Consider the following 22,105-nt stretch of genomic DNA (forward strand, 5'->3'; position numbering starts at 1 on the left):
TGAGCTGCCCCCACACTGATCCATGCCTGTTCTCCAGCGACCATTTTTAGCAGCAAGAAAGGGAGTTCGAGCTCTGTGGAGCTGTTTCATCAGCAGAGAGAGCCAGCATGCATCCCTAGGATGGTGGGATCTGATGGTGCGGACAGCTGTCCACTGGGAATTGGGCTGAAACTCAGCACGCTCACTTCACAGGTCCCTGGCTGCCTTTAGACTGGGCTGATAGAGTTGCTGCACGGTGTACATGTATCCGAAAGGGCAGATCAAAAAGGTATTTAGGAAAGGAAGTTTCAAGAAAACTGAGATACTGGGCTCCATCTTAAAATGTTGGTCTTTTAATAGCAATTTTGACTGAAAAGCAAATGTCAGTATTAAGTGTTCTTGCTTCACATAATGTTGTTGCATTGAGCCTGGGATTGAAATGCCGAGGACAGCATGAAGATCTGGAACAAACCTTTGGATCCTTCTAGTCCTGGCTGCTCATAACACTTTAGCATTTCCTCGATAGCATGGTAGCTTGACAACACAAATGAACCCAGTTTTGATCTCATGACAACAAAAGCGCATGTATTTACTCTTGGCCGGTCAATTGAAATCTGTTTGCTTATTTGGTCGATGAGGTGTGGAGCGAATGTTTAAGTGTGTGTTAAAACAGTCAGCATGGAAGGAAGGTTCCTTAAAATATCTTGTATCACTGGAGACTTGCTGCCAGATAGCAAGTAGGAGGAAGTAGTCATTGATGTAACATCAGGAGAAGGATGAGCTCTTCAGCTTGTGTGCTCCTTGCAAGCGCAGGTTTCTCTTCCTTTTGCAAGATGCTGCAGTCCAGGTGGACCGGTGCTCTGCTTGAAATGCGTGACCTGAGGGAGCTATTGCAGTAATATGGTGGAGTGTGTTGTACGAGTGTATGTGGGGGCAAATGATGTGGCACGGCTGTGGAGACTGGAGGGCTCGGTGATGGCTTTAGGGGTATTTGGAGGGGTGGGGGTGTTGCAGCGCTGCTGGACACTCGGGTCTGTGCTCTCTAAGGAAGCCAGGACTGTTTCAAACCCAGGCTGAGGTTTTGGGCTTGGAGCAGTCCAGGTTCTCCTGCGGTGCCAGCGTGTGCAGCAGCACGTGGAGTGGGCGGTGTCCTCTGAGCCATTGCAGAGGCTCCAAGAGGGGAAGGACAGCAAAGCCGGAATGCCAGGAGCCAGGAGAAGCGGAGCTGATGTCAGTCACGGGTGCAGAAAGCGGTGGTATGCGGGCAATTCTTCAAACACCGTGAAATGGGCTTAGGTTATCCTTTAGAGCACAGTGTTAGAGGAGAAGGAGGTACTCTGCTTCTGCGGTGATTGTGCCTCCAGAAGAGAAGAGGCTCATCTCCAGCGAGCGCCGAGCTGCGCGGGGTGGAACAGGCTCTGCAGCAACCGAGCTCCCGTGTCAGCGCGTGTTAAGCTGCGGTCTCTGCTTTTAGGGCCTCCCCATTTTCTCTGTCAGCTTCCCGCTCGTGTGCTGGAGCACATCCTTGGAACGAGCCGATGCGGCTGGTGGCAGTGACTTTTGCTCAAAGATAGCCTGGGGGGCGGCGGGGGGGCCTTCATTACTTTTGAAATGTAATTCCCATTACAGCCCTCGCTTATGCTTCCCTGGGTTCACGGAGGCATTTTCTGAGGACAGGCTTCCTTGCGCGGGGTCTGGTGCGGTCGGGCGGCTGCCGCTCCGCACTGCACTGCAGCGTCTTCGAGCTGATTTGAACCTCTTCTTTCCACAGGTGGAGAGAGACTTTGAAAGGGAATATGGAAAGCTTCAGCAGTAAGTGTTAACCATACTGGTGAGATGGGAACAGTAGCATACCTATCCGTTGTGCCATCTTCCCGGGAAATTTTGCCTGGTTACGCTCTTCCTAGCAAATCATTGCTGCTCCGTAATTTCTAATTGTTCAGGGTTTCTTTCGTTGGTGGGTGTTCAAAGTTGTCCTGAGAAGTATTTGCAATGGGTTTGAGGGTTGCAAGTTATGACAGCTGTAAAGTAAAGAATGCAAAATTCACAGAATACAGCGGGTTACCAAATGGCTCAACACATCTGAGGACAAATATTGGTTTTACCATGCTGACTGTGTCACGTGTGCTCATAGCTATCATCTGGAAACATTTGGGTTTACCATTTGTAGTAAGTGAAAGGACTTAAGTAAATATGTGACTTTGAATAACAGGTCATCAACCTGAAAAGGTTGAAAGACATCTGAAAACAACCTGAAAAAATTAGACAGCACTGAACTTCATGGATATTTTTAACTCACAACAGCGCGTACATGAATTGTTACATATCTAATACATTTTGGTTTGTTTCTTTACAATATTCAGTTTGCCTTGTTCTTCCATCTTTCAGACTGGAAGATCAGACCAAAAAACTTCAGAAGGATATGAAGAAAAGCACAGATGCAGACTTGGGTACGTGACTGTAGGATACATAGACTGTGAACTTGGCCACAAAGAGATGAAGTGACTTTCTCAAGATCACATGAGTAATCTGTGACAAGTCTGGAAAACAAATCTAGATCTCTCAGTCCCACTCAGTTTTCTTAGTTACAAGGCCATCTGCATGAGGGCTGCTGAACAGCAACTCAACCAAGGGAACAGAAAGTGTGTTATGGGCTTAGTCCGTATCTCCTGGGCTGACTTGCTGTGCGGCCTTGGACGAGTCACCATCCTGTCTTTGCCTCAGTTTCTGTAATTGAAAAATAGGAGTGATTATGCCAGTTCTCATGTTAGACATGCAGCAGGAGCCTCCAGCTGAGACTATTGTGCTGAGCAATGCATATTCATGTGCTTCAGCTGAGGACAACTTATGCTGTCCGAAGCCAGAAGGTGGGATGAGTGTTTGGGGGTCTGCAGAGCACCACATCGGCGCTGGGTGCATGTATTTCATGCCTGCGAGCTGCTGACATGGCAGTTCCCATTCAGGAATAACCCTGCGAGTTCTCTTAATGGCTGCTTCGTTTGGCTTGACCTCGTTGCAGTGGGCGATGTAGGAAGCAATAAACAAGTCATCTCTGCGTGTACTGCTACAGCTGCTGGCTGCCGCGGGTGCGGAGAGTGACATCTGCCCCGCAGGTGTCCGTCCCCATGCACATCAGCCCCTGCCCGCTCACTTAGTGGCTTCTCCAGTAGGAAACCAGTGTGACCGCACCACATGGCACAGGCTTTAAACAAACAGGGGAGCAAGGAGAAGACTGAGCCGTCTGAAGGAGGGGAGCTGGGAGAAGTGGAGTTAGTGGGTGCCGATTATTGAACCGAGCGGGGCAGCCTGCTGAAGCATGCAGCGAGGAGCTGTTTCACATGCAGATGGCTTTTCTCAGCATGTGGTTTGGAGCCGTCGCTACTCGTCCGGGGCCCCCACAGCTCCGGTGCCAAGGCACATGCACCAGCGCAAGCACGTGTGGGCCGCGCCGGTCCAGCGTGCATCCCGGGGAGCGTGGTGCTCAGAGGGCCGGGAAGGAGCCCCCCCCGGGCCTGCACCACGCGAGGCCCTCACCTGTGTGTGTATGCGTGTGCGTGCTCAGCTATTGCCAGACGTCCGCGCAGATCCCCGCTCTTGCGTGCACTCTCCCACCCTTGCAAGCATGGTGCTGGTGCACGCTTGTACGGGGAGGACAGTGGGAAAAGCACCAGGAACCAGTGCTGCCAGAAAGAGCCCTTTCCAAGGGGAAACTGCCCTTTCGTGGGACACTGGTCATTGTCAGGGATCCTTGCTAAGTTTTTCCTTGTTAAGGATTCCCCTCCCCTCCCTTGCAGTGGGCGTTGTTTATATGGAGCATTTCAAGTCCCAGAGGAGCTGTGGGAGGACTTTCTTTTTCCGTTCTGCTACATGGCAGAGTCACAAATGAGCCTTGGCCAGATCCAGTAAGATCTGATTTCTCATTTAAAGGCATGAAATCCGGAGTATAAGGGGAGATTTTGAATGCGGTCCTATGAAGGATGGGTGAAGGAAAGGGAGGTAAATCTGACCACGCACTGAGGACAGTGCCCGTAGCCAGGAGGAGATAGCTGGGGTTGCTTCGCTGCCGTTTAGCCCCCGTGTCTGATGAGTGTGGCAGTGCATCAGCTTGTGTTCTCCTGAGTGTCTTATTTCTTCCACTGTACCTCTGCGCTGAGGGGGTTGATTATTCACTCTGCCTGCAAACATTCGCTGCAGGCTGGGCCTGGTGGCTTGAGCCTCCACCTTCTGCCAAAAGAGACTCAGCTGAGAACAAGAGCGATTCCTCCTCCTGGACAGTTTTCCTGAGAGCCTCAGCTGCTGCCCTGCCAGCTGCAGCAGCATGGCTGGGAAAAGGGTACGGGTTATTAGCAGCACTCTCTGTTCTGTGGCTAGAGATCACTAACCCCTTCCCCACCCTCTTTCCAAACAAAAAAATGGTATTAAGGAGCAGGCGGACGCTCTTTAATTTGAGACAAGAGCTCTGCTTTCAAAACGAAACGCAAGTGCCCCGCTGGATCAGCGCATTGAGCTTTGCTATCTGGAACGTGCATGGCTGTTCTCCGCCACTTTTATCTTGGTTCAAGTAAGCAGTGATCCTCTAAAGTCCCTTTCTTTTGATGGAGTCCCATCCCGCACGCCTTGTTTGCCGAGCGCTGAGCTGGTGCTCCTGCAGCCCACCCCGGGAGGCCGGCGATGCTCTGCTCTGCTCTGCTCTGCTCTGCTCTGCTCGGGGAGAGGCACGTGGCGTTTCGAGACCGCGCTCACCGCCGCGAGTGGGGGACGCGCTCCGGAAAGGTGGGATCCCAGCGCTTCCATGCACGGCGAGGACGGAGCGCGTGCCGGCATCGGCAAAGCTGCCTTGGGAGCAGCGGCGGGCAGGTACCGGAGCACATGGGGTTGCTCTCTCGCAGCTGTACCGGTGGGACCGGCGATGCGGGGAAATGCCTCGCCTGGAGCCGCAGAGCAGAGCCGGGCTGAGGAGTCTTGTTCCCCGGCCTCCGACACAGCCCCGTCCTGCTGTCAGCATCTCCCCTCGTTCCTACGGTTTCAGTTCCCTTCTTATGAAGGGAAACTAATTTTTCTTCCAGCTGAAGGAGTTCTGCCATTCTTAACTCTGTCCCATTTTGGCACAAATCCTTCCTCAGATGTGGTCACACATATGGATTATATCCCATCTGTTTAAAGGTTTAAACGTCTAAACCCTTAATGTTTGGATAATAGATGGATACGGTAGCTTTGTTATTTTGTAGTGAACGTCTCATTCTGCATTGAGCTTCCCAGCTATTTAGCTTCTGAGCTCTCTGTATAATTGTGTATAACCTTTAAATCAGAATGTTTAACCCCTTGATTTATGATCTTAAGCCCCATTATTCAGATGACTTTAACTTTTAATATCTGAGTTAGTACAGTAGGAGTCTTTCCAAAGCTCATCTGTAGCACGGCTCAAGCATTTGGCTTTCTGATCTTAAGCTGGAATAACTTCCAGCAACAGTGCTGACAAAAAAGAACATTTTTTTTTAGTACCAATGCCTTTTTGCTCTTTTTTGTTCCTTTGTATATTGATGCTTGCTTTTTTTATTCATTTTTTCCGTTCTATACCATAGCTATTTTGTTGTTCTCTTGTAGTGGTCCAGTTACAGGGATTTAATTTTCCTTTTGAAGGGCGAGCGCGTGGATGGAAGCGAGCTGTGTCGGGTGGAAAGCAGGCAGAAGCGTTCGGCAGGAGAGGAGCTGCAGCGCGGCAGGCTGCACGCCGGGGTCTCGGGGTTTCTTGGTGGCGGTCTCCGGGCCTGCAGAGACTTTGGCCTTGTACTTCCCTCTTGCTTAGGGAGGTGGTTTCCATGGGCAGAAAACAGGCTCATTGAGGGAAAGCGCTTAGCTAGGCTGAGTCTAGTGCTCGTGTAGTGCCTGTTTTGAGAGGCAAAGCTCCTGTTCCAGGTCCGTCAGCTGGTCCTTTTCCACCAGCACTAAATCCTCTTCAAATATATATTTCTGTAAAGCTGTTTGAAAGACTTAATGGACTGCGATTTTCCTCATTGTGGAAGAGCTGTAGTGAGACTGAGAGTGACACTTAATAGTCTGTCGAGAAAAGACGTATTAAAAAAAAACTACTTTTTTTTTTTTTTTTTTTTTTTTTAAGAAAACGGTGCTTTTGTTAGCCTGGTATTATTTCTGGCAACATCACAAGCCTTGCATCTAAGTGTTCCAGACTTAACTTATATAAAAACAGTTCTCTGGGTGTTTACATGAATGAATTGGTGGTTCTTCCGTTGTTTTCTCTCAACCACCAGCGAACGTCTTCCTGGAAAGTTGTGCCGAGCTCTCCCGAGCGGCCAACGTTCCCGGGTCCGTCCGCGATGCCCCTTTGCAGGCGCAGGGCTGCGCGACTGTCCCGCGAGGCGGGTGCCGAGACGTGACCCTCTCTGCTTTCCTTTGCACGCCCTCTGATCCCGTTGCACCCAGCCATGTCCAAGTCAGCTGTCAAAATCTCGTCGGACCTGCTGTCTAACCCGCTCTGCGAACAGGACCCCGTCTTCCTGGAGATGGTCACAGCCTTTGACACAGCGATGAAGAGGATGGACTCTTTCAACCAGGAGAAGGTGAGTATGGGCCGGGCTGAAGCAGGGGAGACGAGGGGATGCTGCGGTGCTGTTGGTTCTCCCTCCCCTCCAGACACATCCACCGTCCCTTTGTCGTGATCAAGATGCTTCCCACATTGATTTCTCCATGATTTTTTTTGCAGCCCTTCTGCTGGCAAGGGCAGGGGTTCCCCATGAGCAGCTGGGGCTGGGCTTGCTCCCATGTTAAGGTTTTTGCAGAATACGCTGAGGTTTATCCTCTCCTCTCGCTCCTGCCCGTGTTTCCTGCGCGACGTGTGCCGTCACGGCCAGCCAGGGAGTGACAGGGCACTGGCAGCCGGTCCCGGGCTCTCCTTCCCCCGGCACGTCGTGCCGTGCCAAGCCGCTGGAGCCAAGCGGCCCGGCCCGCCGGCCGTGGGACAGGAGGTCCCTCCCGCGCCCTCGCGCTGCTGGTCCTGCCGGGGGTTTCGGCTCGTCCCCAGCGCACGGGAGAAAGTGGTGGTTTCTTGGTTAAAGGGCGTTGCGGTAGCGCTCGGGAGCCCACGTCGGCCTGTGGCCGGCACTGTGCAAACATGCAGCGTTGTTCCAACAGGCTTTTTCAACAAGCCTGGCATATAATCATCCGTTTTGCTTTCAACAGGTGAATCAGATCCAAAAGACAGTCATAGAGCCTTTGAAAAAGTAAGTACCAACATTGTTGTATGAGCCATATCAAGTGTTTGTCATAACCGTGTTCTTCAGGGACGTGTATCATTGCAAGAGATGTTGGCAGGTTTAGAAATCAGTCCTTCATAAGGAGGTAATCATTCACGTCCCTGTAACAAAACGGTCTCCTCCTTGTTTTACAGCAGAGCTGAGGCGTGGAGAGACGGTAGGATTTAGCTAAGTCTGTGGCAAGGGCAAAGACCTCGAGGGTCTTTGTCTGCCAAGTGTATTTATCTGTGCCTTAGAGAGCACCTGAGATGAGTAATACTGAATGCATTAAAACATCCAACTTCTCTCCGTTTATGCATTTGGTTGCTTCCAGAATTTTGCTCCAGCTGAAGAAGGAAAATGGCTAGTCGGTTCCTCTCTGGGCACCGGGCACGCTCAGCCTTTGGTCTCTAAGCAAGAGCAGTGCGACCCAGGACAGTGCTGCACGCTCAGCCTTTGGTCTCTAAGCAAGAGCAGTGCGACCCAGGACAGTGCTGCACGCTCAGCCTTCGGTCTCTAACCCGACACAGTGCTGTGCCCTCAGGGCTCCTGGTGGTGCCTGTTTGTTTGAGCAAAAGTTTGTTTCCTTTGGAAGTTTACCAAATAAAAAAGAGAAAGTACAGAAATATTTTTGTTGCTTTTAGGTGAGAACCTCCATGTTTATAAATACCCGGCTCATGCGGGAAGAAACAGACCTTGTAGTTGCAGCTAGGCGAGGAGCAGGTGGGGAATAAGGACGCAGAAACACCTGGCACGCCGTAGCCCAGGCTGCTGATGCTGATAAAGGGACGCAATACCTTAAAGACCCTGGAAAAGCGTCTCGCGGAGCTCCGCGTGGCAGAGGTCTCACGTGGACCACGTGCGGGGAAGCCACGGGCAGCATCCCGCCGGGACCCTTTTCCCGGGAGGAGAGGGCTGGAGCGCTGCTGCCGTCCGAGCGCTGCCTGTCCGCGGACCGCGCAGCTCGGGAATCCTGCTCCCCTCGCAGCGAGTGAGCACCAGAGTTGTTGACGATACTGTTCTGGTAGCCGATTTCCATGTTTTCCCCCGTTCCTCCCCGACGCTCGGAGGTAGCTTGTGCCTGGCAGTGCGTCAGAACTCAGTCATGCCCCAGCCCCACGGCAATTTTGTCACCTTGGTCTCATCTGGTGCAATTCAGCTCTGTCTGCACGATTTCCACTGGCGTTAGCAGCCATTACGGGTGTCACAGGCTGCACCCCCTGAACGTTTAAGGAGTGTTTCAGTTGCTGTACCAAATGTCTTCTGAAATCCTGAGATTTGCTATTTTGTTACAAGAACAGAGCAAGAGAGCGAAAATAAAATAAAATGACTTTAATATGACAGTAAGTGTTGCAAATTGCTGAATAACAATTTTAGCTTAGGTTTGACATAGGGTGGATTTTTTTTTTTTTTAAGTTGTTGTTTCTGCCCAAATCTGAAAGTAAAATCTCATACACCACTTAGCACATGAGGTTACACTGTGTTTCTATCTGGGGGATGTTTGGTGACTCAAGTTTTACTTTGGTCGTCTATCAATGACAAGAAATTCTTGATTATTTAAAAAAAAAAAGGGAGAAGAAAAAAAATCCCCAGCTTGTGCTCTGGAATTGTGTTGCTTATTATCTAGATTGTCCTCATGAAAGATACATTAACTTTTTCTTCCAGCATTCTGTTAAAACTGAAAGAAGTGCTTGTGTGTCTGAAATCTTCATGTTTTTTTCCTCAATTTGTGTTAGTTGGCATAAGGAAGGATAATCTCTCTCCCCACAAGCTTGCTGTGCATATTAAACCCTGGTCAATTTATTGGGTCTCTGCTTCAAAATAATCATGCCGTTTCTGCATCACCATCTCCTTATCCTGCATTTGTGTAGTACTTAGTGCAGGGACGGTACTGTAGGTGTTGCAGCAGCACAAACGATACAGGAGGGAGAAGACCTCTTTGCTGTCACTTTGGGTTTAGAAGCAGCTATGCAGGATCAGCTCGTGTTATTCCTGCTGCGAGGAACTGGTGGGGAGCTCGGGGAGCTGGGTCGGCGGCGTTCGTCCTTCGATCCAAGCCCGGCACCCGGAGTGCTCTTTCGCCGGGAGGTTTCGTCTCGCAAGGTGTAACGCTCAGCTTGCCGTTTATCAGTCGAGTTCTTCGGTGAAACGTAAGGGTGTTTACTTCAGTGTCCTGGCTGCTTTCCAGCCTTGGCAGTTCTCTCCAACTTCCTAAATTTCCATTGGACTTGAATATGGTATTTTTTCTCTTCCTGCCCTTTGGCACCTGCAAACAGTTGCTGCGTGCTCTTAAACAGCTTATGTTTCATGCTCGAAGAGGCTGCATCTCGCTGCTGAGCAAAAAATGTTCCTTTGCTTCGCCCGCCCCGACGCTCCACGAGCATAGGTACGTGCATGGCTGCGCCGTGCAGCCAGGAACATTTCTGCGGAGCCCAAGGGTCCATTTCCAGGCTAATGAGATGCAGGAGAGAAATGCAAAGCTTGCACCTCCCCATGTCCTGCTGGCAGATAAACCCCAGTAATGTTTCTAGGATAAAAGTTTCAGATTAATGAAAGCTGCCTTGAGGATCTCTTCGTATTTCCAGTTAGGTATTGCTTCCCCTCTCAGAGACAGTTCTCCCCAGCCTCTCCCAAACTTGCTTTGACCTAGAAACAGGCTTCGCTTCAACAGCTGCACTTTATTACATCTTCGCTGGTGGTCTTTTTTCTAGTTTATTAGCCAAAGACACAGATAAGTATAATCCAGGCAATTATCATTAGCGGTAATATATTGTAATCAGAGGCACATGTGCAGTAAAATCTCCATTCAGTTGTCCAGGGATAGTAGATTTCAGAGAATTTGTTAAAAGAAACCATATAAAAGAAAGCAGTAGTAGATTTAGAGGGGGGCGGAGGCTCGTATTGTCTAAATCTCTCCGCTTCTGGGGACATAGGGTTATTGAGACGTTTGCTTTTTGAGCCCCAACGAGCCCTTGGCTGGGAATCCCTCATTTAATTTCAGTGAATGAGCAAAGCTCTAGCGAGAATATTACATATTTGAGTGTGTGGGTTGGGCACGAAGACGGGGTGGCTGGGGAAGGTCGGGAGGGGTCTGCTCCCCTCTGCGGGAGCTGCCTGCGTAAATTCACGCCAGAGCAGTGGATTTGGGGCAAGGGGGAAGGAAACCAGCTGCTTTTTACTTCACTCTCTTGTTGCTTCATTCTGGCTTGGGCAAGGAGCGAGGTGTATTGGCTGAGTCTGGGACTGGTGATAGACTGTGTACTGTCATCTTGGTATTACATATTGTGTGTCAGTATTTGAGGAAGGAAGCAGTTTAACTGAGCCAGGTGGTTTGGAGATTCATTGGCTTTAATGCCTTTCACGTTCGGAGCTGATTTTCATTACTGTAGGATCTTGCTTTCGCCAACTGTAGCTCTCCGAACCTCCCCGGTCATCAGCGGCCGTTCGGCGCAGCCCCGAGCCACGACGCCGCGGCAGAGGGGCTGCAAAGGGAGCTACCTGCGCCGGCGCGGGGGCAGTCCCCAGAGGTGCCATCCCGAAGCCTTTCGCGGCAGACCGATGTATAAATTCAATTAGAGCTGTATGTCAGCAAATCCCCCGGCAGCTTTCTGCCAGGGATGCAAAGCCAGCGCTCAGCATCCGAACCCCGCTGCCCATCGCTGCGGGCGCAGCCTCCCCCGCGGGCAGAGCCTGGGCCACCCTGCCCGGCACGTGCTGTCCCCGTCCGGGCACGCACGGAGGGCTCGGATCTTCGGTTTTCCCCCCCGTAACCGTGTCATTACCGCGAATCCTCAATCTGCACTTCCTCCTCTGGCAGCAGGAGCGGATCACCAGCCGGGAGGCTCCCCAGGGGTGCCGGGGACCGGAAGCGGGAAAAGCCGCTTTCATGTCCTTACGGGCCTCTAATGAGGATTTCACGCACAAAGCTAGCCACATGGCTGCCTGCCCCCCGTCTCGGGGCTCTTAGCCTAATCCCCGCTCACTGCTTTTTGTGCTGCCGTCTTCTTTTTCGGCTGCTTTTCGCCGTAGTCGGAAGGGCTGGTTTTCATTTCCCCTTCCTGGTGGGTGGACGGGCCCACGGCGGACGTGTGGGCACGGGCTGGGGAATGGCAGGCATCCTCCAGCATAGCCCAGCTGCTTCGGCCCAGCTCTGAGCCATCCCCGCGCCTGTCCAAGCTTCCTCCCCAGCTCCTCCTCCTCCTCTTCCTTTTGCTCTTCATTCTCAGTAGCTCCTTTTCTCCCTGCCCTGGTGCCTGCTGTAAACCTTCCCCGTTCCCTTTTGCTTTCGTTTTCCAACCCCTGGTCCGGAGGAGCACGCCTGGATGCCGCCGTAGCATCGGGGGGGTTGCGTTGCTGCAGAGCGATGCAAGAAAAGTGCGTGAGAGATTTGCTGAATAAGGAGAAAAAAGTTTTGTCAGTGTTTTTGAAATGTCCAGCTAAACGCTGCAAACCCGCCCTGGCAGCAGGGTTACACGGAGGCTGGGAGGTCTCTGGGACAAGGACACCACGGGTGCTCTGGGTGCTGGACCCAGGGGAGAAGGACATTGCTATGTTGCCTCCAAACACTAAGTAGCAGCAGCTCTGGAAATGAAGTCTAAACAACCCCAGAAGCAAAGGCCAGGCAGAGCCGACGGGATGCGACTGCTCGCCAGCTCTTTCGGGCATCCCCGGCGCCGGGATGTGCCGCTTCCCACGCGGCCCCGGCACGGCATGGACCGGTGCTGCCGCGACGCTCTGGCAGCCCCGCGCCACGCCGGAGACGGAGCGAAGTTTCCAGTTTTCAGCCCAGCTGACAAGTGCGTTGCTTGCCTACCTAACGAACCCGGCAGCGATGGGAATCCTGATGGCGCTTTTATCTTCCGTGGCAGCGTCTCTCAGTCCCCATCCTTTAATTACGGGGAGCTGAAGGGAGGCTGGAGTGGCAACGGAGTGGCAATGTTATTTATAATTCAGAGATTCTTCTAAAGTTGGGGGGAGGGTGATTTTTTTTTTCCCGCGGCTAAAATGCCATCCGAAGAGCAGTTTCCTGGCGTGTTTCGCCTCTCCCCCCCGGCGGTGGGGGGACGGTAATTTGTGTTTTCTTCTCGTTATCCCCGTGTGTCTCCCCTCACCTGCTCCTGTTAAGCTGCCTGCGCTGTAATCCCTGCTCAGCAGTGTTGCCTAAAAAGTGACAGGGAACGACGGCAGCTTATTCCGCAAGCTGCTTTCGTGGCAGGGGCTCTAATGCCCCGTGCTGCAGGTTTACCTTCGCCCCGGCTCCTTGTTTTTAGCACAGAACCCACCAAGTTTTCTTTAAGTCAACTGCAATTTTCTTTGCTTTGTATTAAAGAGAAAGTGTGAAGTAACACGCTGTGGTCCTTGGGGTTTGTGAGTGTTTACGGCTGCCAGAACCGCTCTTCCCGTACAAAAGCACGTTCCGGGCGGTGCATACGGAGCAGGGTGGTGGTGGGTTTATCGATAAATACGGAATCACAGACGGTCGAGGTTGGAGGGACCTCTGGAAATCGTTTAGTCCAACCCCTGCTCAAGCAGGGTCACCTAGAGCACCTTGCACAGGATTGTGTCCAGGTGGCTTTTGAGTATCTCCAAGGCTGGAGACTCCACCACCTCTCCGGGCAGCCTGTGCCGGTGCTCCGTCACCCTCACACCACCACCCCCCTTCTTGGCTGCACGGGCACTTTGCTGGCTCGCAGGCAACTTGCCAGCAGGACCAGCTCCTCGCAGAGCTGCTTTCCAGCAGGTCCGCCCCAGCCTGTCCCGGTGCACGGGGTTATTCCTCCCTCGTGCAGGACCTGCTCTTGCCTTTGTGGCACCTCATGCGGTTCCTCTCTGCCCATCTCTGCACCCTCTGAACGGCAGCCCAGCCCTCGGGGGTATCACCACTCCTCCCAGTCCGGGATCATCAGCAAACCGGCTGAGGGTGCACCCCGTCCCTTCATCCGGGCCACTGATGGAGAAGTTGAACAAGACTGGAGCCAGTGTGGACCCCTGGGGACACGACTAGCTACAGGCCTCCAACTAGACTTCGTGCCCCTGATCATAAAGATCAATTGTAGGACCAAGATCTATTATGGGACTTTTCACCTGTGTTTCTCAAAGCACTTTTTGAAAGCAGGAATCATTATCCTTGCTTCATGTGCCGGGGGAACGGACGTGTGAAATGACGGCATGGTTCCCTCGTGAGCCTTCCCTCTGTCCTGTGCTGCTCGTCTCCCTCAACCCCTTACCCTTGCTAAGCCTGCCTTGTCTCGTTAAAATGCGGCCTTTGCTTTTGTTTAGGCTTCATTTCCAGAGCTGCTGCTACTTAGTGTTTGGAGGCAACGTAGCAATGCTCTTCTCCCCTGGGTCAGCACCCAGAGCACCCGTGGTGTCCTTGTCCCAGAGACCTCCCAGCCTCCGTGTAACCCTGCTGCCAGGGCGGGTTTGTGATGCTTAGCTGGACACTGACAAAACCATTTGAGACCCCACAGGGAGAGGACAGAGAGTCGTCGTTGCAGGGCTGCAGGCAGAGCTCGGGGGCCCGAGGTGTGTTTGTGACTGGAAGCAGCTTTCGGCGGCTCTGCAGCCAGCCCCGGTGCCAGGCTTTCCACTGGGAGCGTTTGTAAATAACATGCACGAGATGTTTGCGAAGACACTTGTGTGACATGTGAAATGCAGCGATTTATTAAGTCATCAGAATAGCTTGGCACTTGTGGGAGCCGTATCTTCCTATCACCCCGCGCTTGTGTTTACCACCCGTGGCACTTGGTTCGAGATCGTATTTCTGTACGCGGCTCCCTCCTGCGAAAGGTTTCTTTCCATTTCTAAATAGGAAAAAACCGACTTCTCTCTGAACTTGAGGGAAATTTTCAGAGCTCCACGGTTAATAAGGAATTCACACAGAGTAATTCCTTCAAGAGCCAGAGGGGGAAACACACCCTCGGCTCAATCCAGCTCAGTCCCATGAAGGAACATGCTTCCCTGCTTGAGCTGCTCTATTCCTGCATGGAAATTAAAGCAGGTGACTCACTAACCTCCCGCGAGGCTCTTCAGCACAAAAAGCGCTATTTCTGCAAGCTGGAGGAGCCCAGGGTGGCCCAGTCTTCTCCTGCTCACGCCAGCTGTGCAGCAACGGCTCACGGAGACGCTCTTAGCCGCCACGCCGTGTTTTCAAGCGAATTACAGAAATCCCCGTTCCACGCGCGTGTGGCGGTGACTGCTCACGCGCCGCAGGGACAAACGCAAGCCTTTCGCTGAGCGGGTTTCAGCTTTGCGGCTGAAAGTAGGAGCCCCGCAGCCTTCGACGGAGCAGCTGCAGCATTAGTTGCTGGAGCCCCGCGCACGTCCTCGGCACACCGGGCGGTGAGGGTGACGAGTCCAGCGCCGAGCGCCAGGCCGGGGCATCACGGAGAGCCGCCCGTGCCGTGGGAATGGGAAGCACCGCGGGAACGAGGAGCACCGCGGGAACGGGGAGCTCCCGGTTCGGGCGCTCCGGGCTGCAGCTTGTCGGGAGAGCTGGAGCTGGCATGATGCACTGTGTTAATGGCAGCTTGCGGAGCCGAACCACCCCCCTCGCGCTGAAATGCAGCGTATAATCTATGCATTAAAAGTCCTTGTGAGACGGTAGTTGCTGTGCCTACACAGTAACAGCCTCTTCAGACTCAGCGCTGCAGCTAGTTTTTTTTAAAGCGCTGCCGGAGTACAGTGTCCTTCCATTATGGGCTGCAAAATCGCGCTGACTTCCTACCAAGAACAGGGAAAAAGATGAAGCTGTTTTGTTTTAAAACCAGATTTGACTTCAAAGTCAATGGAAACTATGTCGCCGGTCCTCTTCGGCAGTCTCACTTGCTGCATTTCTGAGCTAAAGGGGTCTTTCTTCCCCCCGCGGTAGCGAGGTTGTAGGATGTAAACGGCTACGCGCTAATTCTCTGGTGTTCGCGGAGGCTCTGTTAGCGCACGAGCGCTGTGCAGGTACCGCGTATGCGACTGTGCTGGAGAAAGTGCTCAAGGATGGGCGAGCGGAAAAACGCTGCTTAAAAGCTGGTGTGTAGTGCTGACATAATCTTGCCTTTTCAAGGCAGCTTCCTGATAGGCACTTTCCAGATCCGACACTGCGAGGTAGTTTGTGGATGAAAAATCAAAAGAAGGATATTACCAAGAGCAGCATCGTATTTATACCATCCCTGCACTCAGCTGCCCCAGGCCAGGACGGGCGCGTCGGTGCATTAAGGGTCCCAAGGCAACGGCAGCCGCGTCCAGGCCAAGCTGCAGCTCGACAGCGCGGCGATGGCAGCCCCTGCTCGGCGTTTGGTTCACTGCCCCCCTCAAACCAGCACAGGGAGGGTCCCCCGGGGCCTGGCCTGCCCTGCCGTCTCCTCCCACACGTCCCTGCCGTGGCACCGTGGTCGGCACGGCTCTGCTCGGCTCGTTTTGCAGAGGCCACCAGCGAGGAGAGGTCCGGTGCCCTGCTACCAAGCCGCCCCCCACCAGGAATGCAACAGAAAATTAAAGAGAGGGACTGCCCAACTGCATTACTCATTTTTGTCTCTCTCTCTCTAATATTCATGGGAAATTTCTGCAGAAGTCGCAAGCTGCCGACGTTAAGTTTGTGCTGATGGCAAAGCACGTGTGTCCTTTTACGCCGGGCAGCCCTCTGGGCTTGTGTAGCCCACTCCCCTCTTCTGGGCAGCCTTGCTGCCTCTCCACGCTGCTGCTTCCCAGCCCTTTCATGGCATATTTTTGGACATACGTAGAGGGAGGACGCAGCCCCATAGCCCATAAGGTGGTGACCGCTAGCGGCCGCGGCATTTAAATATAATGGCAAGCGTGCGCGAGAAACTTACCATAAAAAGCCATGTCAGGGCAGCAGCATCTGATACGCGCGCGGGCAGCTGGATGGCGGGTGACGCGCGGAAAGTTGCTCCCTGATGAGTTTTTCAGGTTGCGCAGGGCAATATTAAGCTCGCAGCGCTGTGGCCCCAGCTGCGGCCCCATAATGATGGAAAGGGTCGGTGGAGCCAAAGGGTCAGACATAGAAGGCACAGTTGTTCATGGTGTTTGCAGCTCCGGGACAGAGATCTGTCCTTCTGGGTGGTCTCTGGAGACTGTTGCCCTGATTAGTTGTTGTCCTGATGGGACAGGGAGTTGGTGGTGATATCATGGGTATTTGTGAGCCGTAGAAGAGCAGCTCTGCGGTGATGGCGCTTTGCAAGAGCCTTGCTCAGAGCGAGGACAGTATCAGGCAAGCACATCGCAGCGTGCGGAAGCCTCGCTGTCTGTGCGGACCGGCCCAGGTTATCCCCCGTGATCAGGATTGCAAGAACACATCCCTATTTCACCATCTAAATGAGGCGTGATTAAACGCTAGCGTTTCCCGCTCCCCCTCTCCTCTGGCGCTTGCCCTCCGTAAGCTGGTGGGGCTTTGGGATAAAGGCTTCGTCTCCGCGCCCGGCGGTGCGGCACATCAGCACCCTTCGGCGTGAGCACAGCGTGGGAAAATGAAGCATTAATGTGCACTGGCCTTGCTGCGAAGCGCTGCAAATGCCCGTGGTTTTGTCTGAATCAAAATAGCCCTGTATTAAGCATGCATCTGCTTACATCCAAAGCAAATTAGAGTCACAGGGTGGGATTTGTGTTTTGCTGGTTGCCGATGTGCTCCTTGGGCTGGACTCACTTTAAGGAGATCAGAAACCTGTTTGCCTCACTTGCCTCTCAAAACTAAAAACCGTCGCAAGGCCGTCGAGGCACGTTTTCATGAAAGACTCCTGGTTCTGGCCTCTTGAAATGACCCTGTGGTTTATGGAGAGCAAATAAACGAGTCTGGAGGTAGAGTGACCTGCTCCGTACGAACCCACGGCCTTGCAGCCGGCCATGCGGGAACCAGGGCAGTCCGTGGCAGTACGATTTTTGCCACACGTTGCATTTTAGCTCTGTAGACAGGACTAATGCGCCCAATCGCCGGCTTTTCCTCCCTCTCCTGGGTTAGCTGGCTCTCTCTTCTGTCACATTCAAAAATATTCTCTCTTGTCTTCGCAGTCAGATGTTCATGTTTCCTCAATTTGTAACACATTTTAATAATACGAGTCTCCCCATAAGCCCGGGTAGTCGCTGGCTGCTGTTAGTCCGTCTGTCTGGGGTACAGCGCTGCTCGTCAGCGGTGCGGTTTGCCAGGCTCGGGCTGGAGCTGGTGGAGAGCAGCGAGTGCCCGAATGGGCAGTTATTGCAGTTAATATTTGCGTAGTCCTCATCGCCTCGGATGGCCTCGCAAAGCTCAGGGGACGTGCGAAGCCCCGTCAGCGCGTGTGCGGGTGTTTGGTTTTATTTCTCATCACACAAGCGGGATTTGGGGCACTTTGGGTCCGTGTTGGTACCAGTAGCAAGCTGGAGGTGGAAGGAGGCTAGTAGAGGACGTCCTGAAGAGAAAAGCATGAATTTGCCCTGCAAGGTCGCATAGATGCACCCAGGGGCTCGGTCCAGCCAGAGGTAACACCACGGCTGAAGCAGCGGGGTGGAGAAAGGCCGAGACATCAGCACATGGGTAGGAGAAGGCTGAGCCCTCGCCAGCGCTGCGGCTCCCGTGTGTTGTGCCTCCTGCTTCCCAGAGCAAAGCCAGCGCTCGCGCGGCATCACGTTGCCCTGCCGGAGCTGGAGCTCGCTCTGCGGGCTGGGCCTCAGCACGGGAAACGGCCGTGCAGGAATACCGGCTCCGAGCGATGGCCCTGCTGGGCGTCTAGTCCAGGAAAGCACTTGCTGTCCGGTTTCCTTCCTGACAGTGATGCTGTTTCCTTGCATTTCGCGTCTCCCGAGGAGGCGGCGGTGGGACCGGCTCAGTCCATAGCAGGGCACTTTCGCTTTATAACCGCCGTGCCACGGCGCGCGCTTGCACGGCTCCGAGCCCGGCACGGGGACGGCACCCGCGGAGCGGCACCGCCTCTGCCTGCACGTTGCCTTTGGAACCGAGGCGTCAGTAAAACTCCGCTTTCGACAGCCGTGTACGGCCAAGGGGATGCGGGGAAAGTGCTTTTTTCTCTGCCCGGTTTGCTTAGTCAAGTGAGGAGCGTTGTTTTGTTCTCCAGGCAGCTTCCGTCCCCGGCCCCGATCAGGCAGCTCGCCACGGGCGTATGCGACTCTCTAAGATAGCAGCTGGAAGAGAAGGGGAAACCTGTTAAAAACAAAAAGCTAATTGTAAAACCATAAGGGCTGCCAGGAGAGCGCAAAAGCAGGTTGGAACCTTCAAAGTGCTTGTACCAGACTTTGCACAATTGCCTGGATTTTTAGTATTTTTTTTTTAATTTAAAAACACACCCTAAAACACATGAATTGACCTTTACAAAATCCAAGCATGTGCTTCTAGCTCTCCCTCCAAACACTGTACCTTGGCTAGGATTTAAGGCATCTCACAAGTATCACGAACAACTGGCGGTGGAGAGCGCAGGGATCGCAGCTCCCGCAACCCCGGGATGGGGAAGGGCCCGGCATCTCCCGGCGCTCCGGTCCCCGCGAGCATCCTCCGGCCTCGGCGGCCGCGCGCACGAGCCCGGCGCTGCAGGAGCCCCAAACTGCCTCGTGACGTAGCCTTGACGGCGTGCGCACGCTTCTAATTTAGTGGCACCTGGACGGGGGCTTTTTTCCCCACTTTTCCCCAGCTCTGACCGTCCTGTAGCGGCAGCAGCATCTCTAGCAACCTCCGCTCGCTGCCGTGAGTCTCCCCGGCACCTTCCTGATTTATGGGGCAGGACGTTGCCCCCGCGCCCAGGCTGTCCCGCTCAAGCCCTTCTGTGCTTCTCCCCGGCAGATTCAGCAGCGTGTTCCCCAGCCTGAACGTGGCGGTGAAGCGGCGCGAGCAGACGCTGCAGGACTACAAGCGCCTGCAGTCCAAGGTGGAGAAGTACGAGGAGAAGGAGAAAACCGGCCCTGTCCTCGCCAAGCTGCACCAGGTGCGGAGCTGCTGGGGGGCCTGAAAACGGGGGGGGAAAAATAAAAAAAATAAAAGAAATGAAATTGCAGCGCTCAGCAGAGGGACAGAACCAAGCTGAACTTTCGATTTCCAAAATAAAATCCACAGGAACTGAGAACCCCATAGGAGCAGCTAGCGCTGAAGTCGAGGAGGGTGGAATTCCCCTTGACCTCAGCGTCTGCCCAAACAGCTGTATATGAAAGGAAAAGATCAGAGCATTTCCATTCTTCGTATTTGCCACCTGTTACAGAAATTAGTCTTGGAAAATTGCAGTAATTGGTTAACAGGAAGCTTTGCCAGATTCTTTTTTTTCCTTCCAAAATTTTAACAAAATCATGATTTTTTTTTTAAATTAAATCTTTGCTAGCATTCCTCCCAAAATCTGTCGCTCCGGCAGAACGTTTGCTTGAGCCTCGAAGGAACAGTTGACTTCCTCAGAGTCAAAGAACATGTATTTTCTGATCGCGTTCCTCACAAAATTAAGCATTGTGTTAAAGAATAGCCCTATCGGCATTAACAAAAGAGACCTCAGATTTAATAGTAAGCAGCTTACTTTGCTTAGCCTCAGTGACTAAAGCTGTGCCTGGAAAATGTGAATTCTTTTGTCCTGGTGATTAAGCAGGTTTTAGTTATTTATTTTTTCCCCCCTAATGAACTTCAGCGTGATCTAATTCCTCCCCCCACCAACAAAGATCTTAACTAAGCAATATGTGAGCTTAGATGCCGGCTAGAGCCAGGGATGCTCTTAGGAAATCCTGAACCTGGGAAAGCCGAGAGGGCCGCGAATTGGGTGGGAAACAGCGCGATCTCGTCGCGGTATTTCTGTTCTGTAAATACGCAGCTTCCCTCTCGAGCTGTTTGCTCCGAGTCTGGTGCCGTTGGATGCTGGCAGCGTCCCACATTAACTCCACCCCCGTGGCTTTAGGCGCAGGAGCTGCTTCAGCGCCAGGCCGTGGAGCCGCTCCTCTTCCTCGCGGGGCCGTGGGAGCCCGGCCGTGGAGCCGCTCCTCTTCCTCGCGGGGCCGTGGGAGCCCGGCCGTGGAGCCGCTCCTCTTCCTCGCGGGGCGGCCGGACCGCGGCCCCGGCACGGCGGCTCGCTCCCCTCCGCGGCGTCCGGCGCTGCCCCGCGCCCCCCCCCCCCCGACGGAATTGCACCGGGATTAAGTGGCAGACTTGAACCTGTCTAGTATTTCACAGCCCACCCCCTCCTGCCCTTTTGCACACCAGCGCAGAGACATTTCCCCTTCTCCCCACGCTTCTGTTTAAAGCAGCCAGTTGGACGCGCGGAGCTGAAGGTCACAGGCAGAGCTGGGGGGGGGGGGGGGCTCCGCTGGTGACGGTACCCTGGGGGGGTCGCAGGGCCTGGGGAAGGGGGCCTGGACCCGAGGACCGCGGGGGCTCGGCACCGGCACGGCTGGTCCCGCTGGGGACTTTCTCCAGCCTGGCTGAGCCCTGGGTCGGTTTTGTCCCGGTTTTCCAAAGGGGAAAACCCGGCTGGCTCGGGATCTCCTCTGCAGCAGCCTCCCTAGACATCCCATGGCCCTCCCCATCCTCCAAGGCCACAGCCTGGCTCTCGCTGTGCTCTGCCAGGCGGTCGCTGGTTGTCCTCCCTGCAACGCATCGTGCTCCACGGGCCGGGGGCCAGGGCCCCCCCTCCCCGGGACGGGGCTTTTCCCAGGCCTCTGACCCCCCCTCCTGTCTCGTCTCCCAGGCCCGCGAAGAGCTGAGGCCGGTGAAGGAGGACTTCGAAGCCAAGAACAAGCAGCTCCTGGAGGAAATGCCCAAGTTCTATAGCAGCCGCATTGATTACTTCAAACCCAGCTTCGAGTCGCTGGTCCGCGCGCAGGTGAGCAGCCGGCCCCTTTGCCCCCGGCCCCGGCAGATGCGTTCTGGCGGGGCTTCTCCCTGCCCGCCTCGCCGCGGAGCAGCTCAGGCCCTGCTGGGGTTCGCATTGCTCTGGGGACGAGGCACCGTCTTGAGCTGAAGGCCACTCGCGGAGGGAAACGTGACGACCCGCCGTGACCCGCTGCCGAAACGCCGTCCCTCAGCTGCGGCGTCTGAGCGAGGGCGAAGGGAGCGGTGCTGCTCCCGGTGCTGCTCCCGGTGCTGCTCCCGGTGCTGGGGCAGCTGGGACACGGGGCGGGTGACCGCTCAGCGCGGGCCTGCAGCGGACCAGGCTGGCTTTGCTGGCACCCGTGGCGATGCGCTGGCCGGATGCCACGCAGAAAGGGCAGCGGGAGGTGACCTGTCACTGCCTCGTGCTCCTCTGCCCGGATCCGCCTCTGTCAGGGACATTCCTGGTGCAAATGCGATGTCCCGTACCACAGGGCTCCTTACTGCAGTGCAGCTGGAGCCTGGTTATAAATGAAACACCAGGATTCGGCAGCTTATCCGTTCGGATACGGCGCCTCTTTGCATTTGCATTCCTGAGGTCAGAATTGGATCTCGTCTAAGATTATGAGGTGCTCAAGGCTGGTATTGATAACCGGGACCGGTGTACGCTGACAAAGATAGAGGCGGCCGGCTGTGCGAGCTGCACACACGGCCTTGCAGGAGGGGGTGGCTTAAATAAAACACAGCCCGCTTTAATTTCCATCTTCCAGCTTCCTTCTGTGATTTGCTGCTGCTTCTCCTTCTTTCTCCTCTCTCCCTTAAATTGTTGAGGCTGGGGAGGAACGTTATGGTGAGCTAATCCAGCTCGCCCTAGTGCAGAGCAGCATCTCGTCCAGCCCGGGGCGATTTGGGGCACTTTTAGCCCTTTCCCCAGTTGCAGGCGCTTCTGAAGACCCGACCCTTCGGCATGCGAGGCGCGTGCCGTGCCCCGGCTCAGCGGGCGGAACCGCGCGTTGCTCTCGGCGCGGGCGCCTGCGCGCGGCATTTTCGCGGGCGCTGCTGCGGTGGCCCAGGTGCAGCAGGCCGGCGGCGGGGAGGTGCAGCGAGC

At 54.2% G+C, this 22,105-nt stretch overlaps 1 protein-coding gene across 4 annotated transcripts in view; it reads left to right on the top strand.

Moving 5' to 3' along the window:
- BIN3 (bridging integrator 3) overlaps positions 1 to 22,105 on the top strand; it is a 43,789-nt gene that overhangs the window by 16,494 nt on the left and 5,190 nt on the right. For all 4 annotated transcript variants that reach the window (XM_064497821.1, XM_064497820.1, XM_064497823.1 and 1 more), the window contains 6 exons: positions 1,751 to 1,791; positions 2,368 to 2,429; positions 6,421 to 6,557; positions 7,177 to 7,217; positions 19,003 to 19,144; positions 20,876 to 21,010. In XM_064497821.1, the coding sequence (XP_064353891.1) occupies positions 1,751 to 1,791; positions 2,368 to 2,429; positions 6,421 to 6,557; positions 7,177 to 7,217; positions 19,003 to 19,144; positions 20,876 to 21,010 (558 nt within the window). The remainder of the gene's footprint in view (positions 1 to 1,750; positions 1,792 to 2,367; positions 2,430 to 6,420; positions 6,558 to 7,176; positions 7,218 to 19,002; positions 19,145 to 20,875; positions 21,011 to 22,105) is intronic.

This window comes from Dromaius novaehollandiae, chromosome 26 (genome assembly GCF_036370855.1).
Source record: "Dromaius novaehollandiae isolate bDroNov1 chromosome 26, bDroNov1.hap1, whole genome shotgun sequence".
Classification (NCBI taxonomy): domain Eukaryota; kingdom Metazoa; phylum Chordata; class Aves; order Casuariiformes; family Dromaiidae; genus Dromaius; species Dromaius novaehollandiae.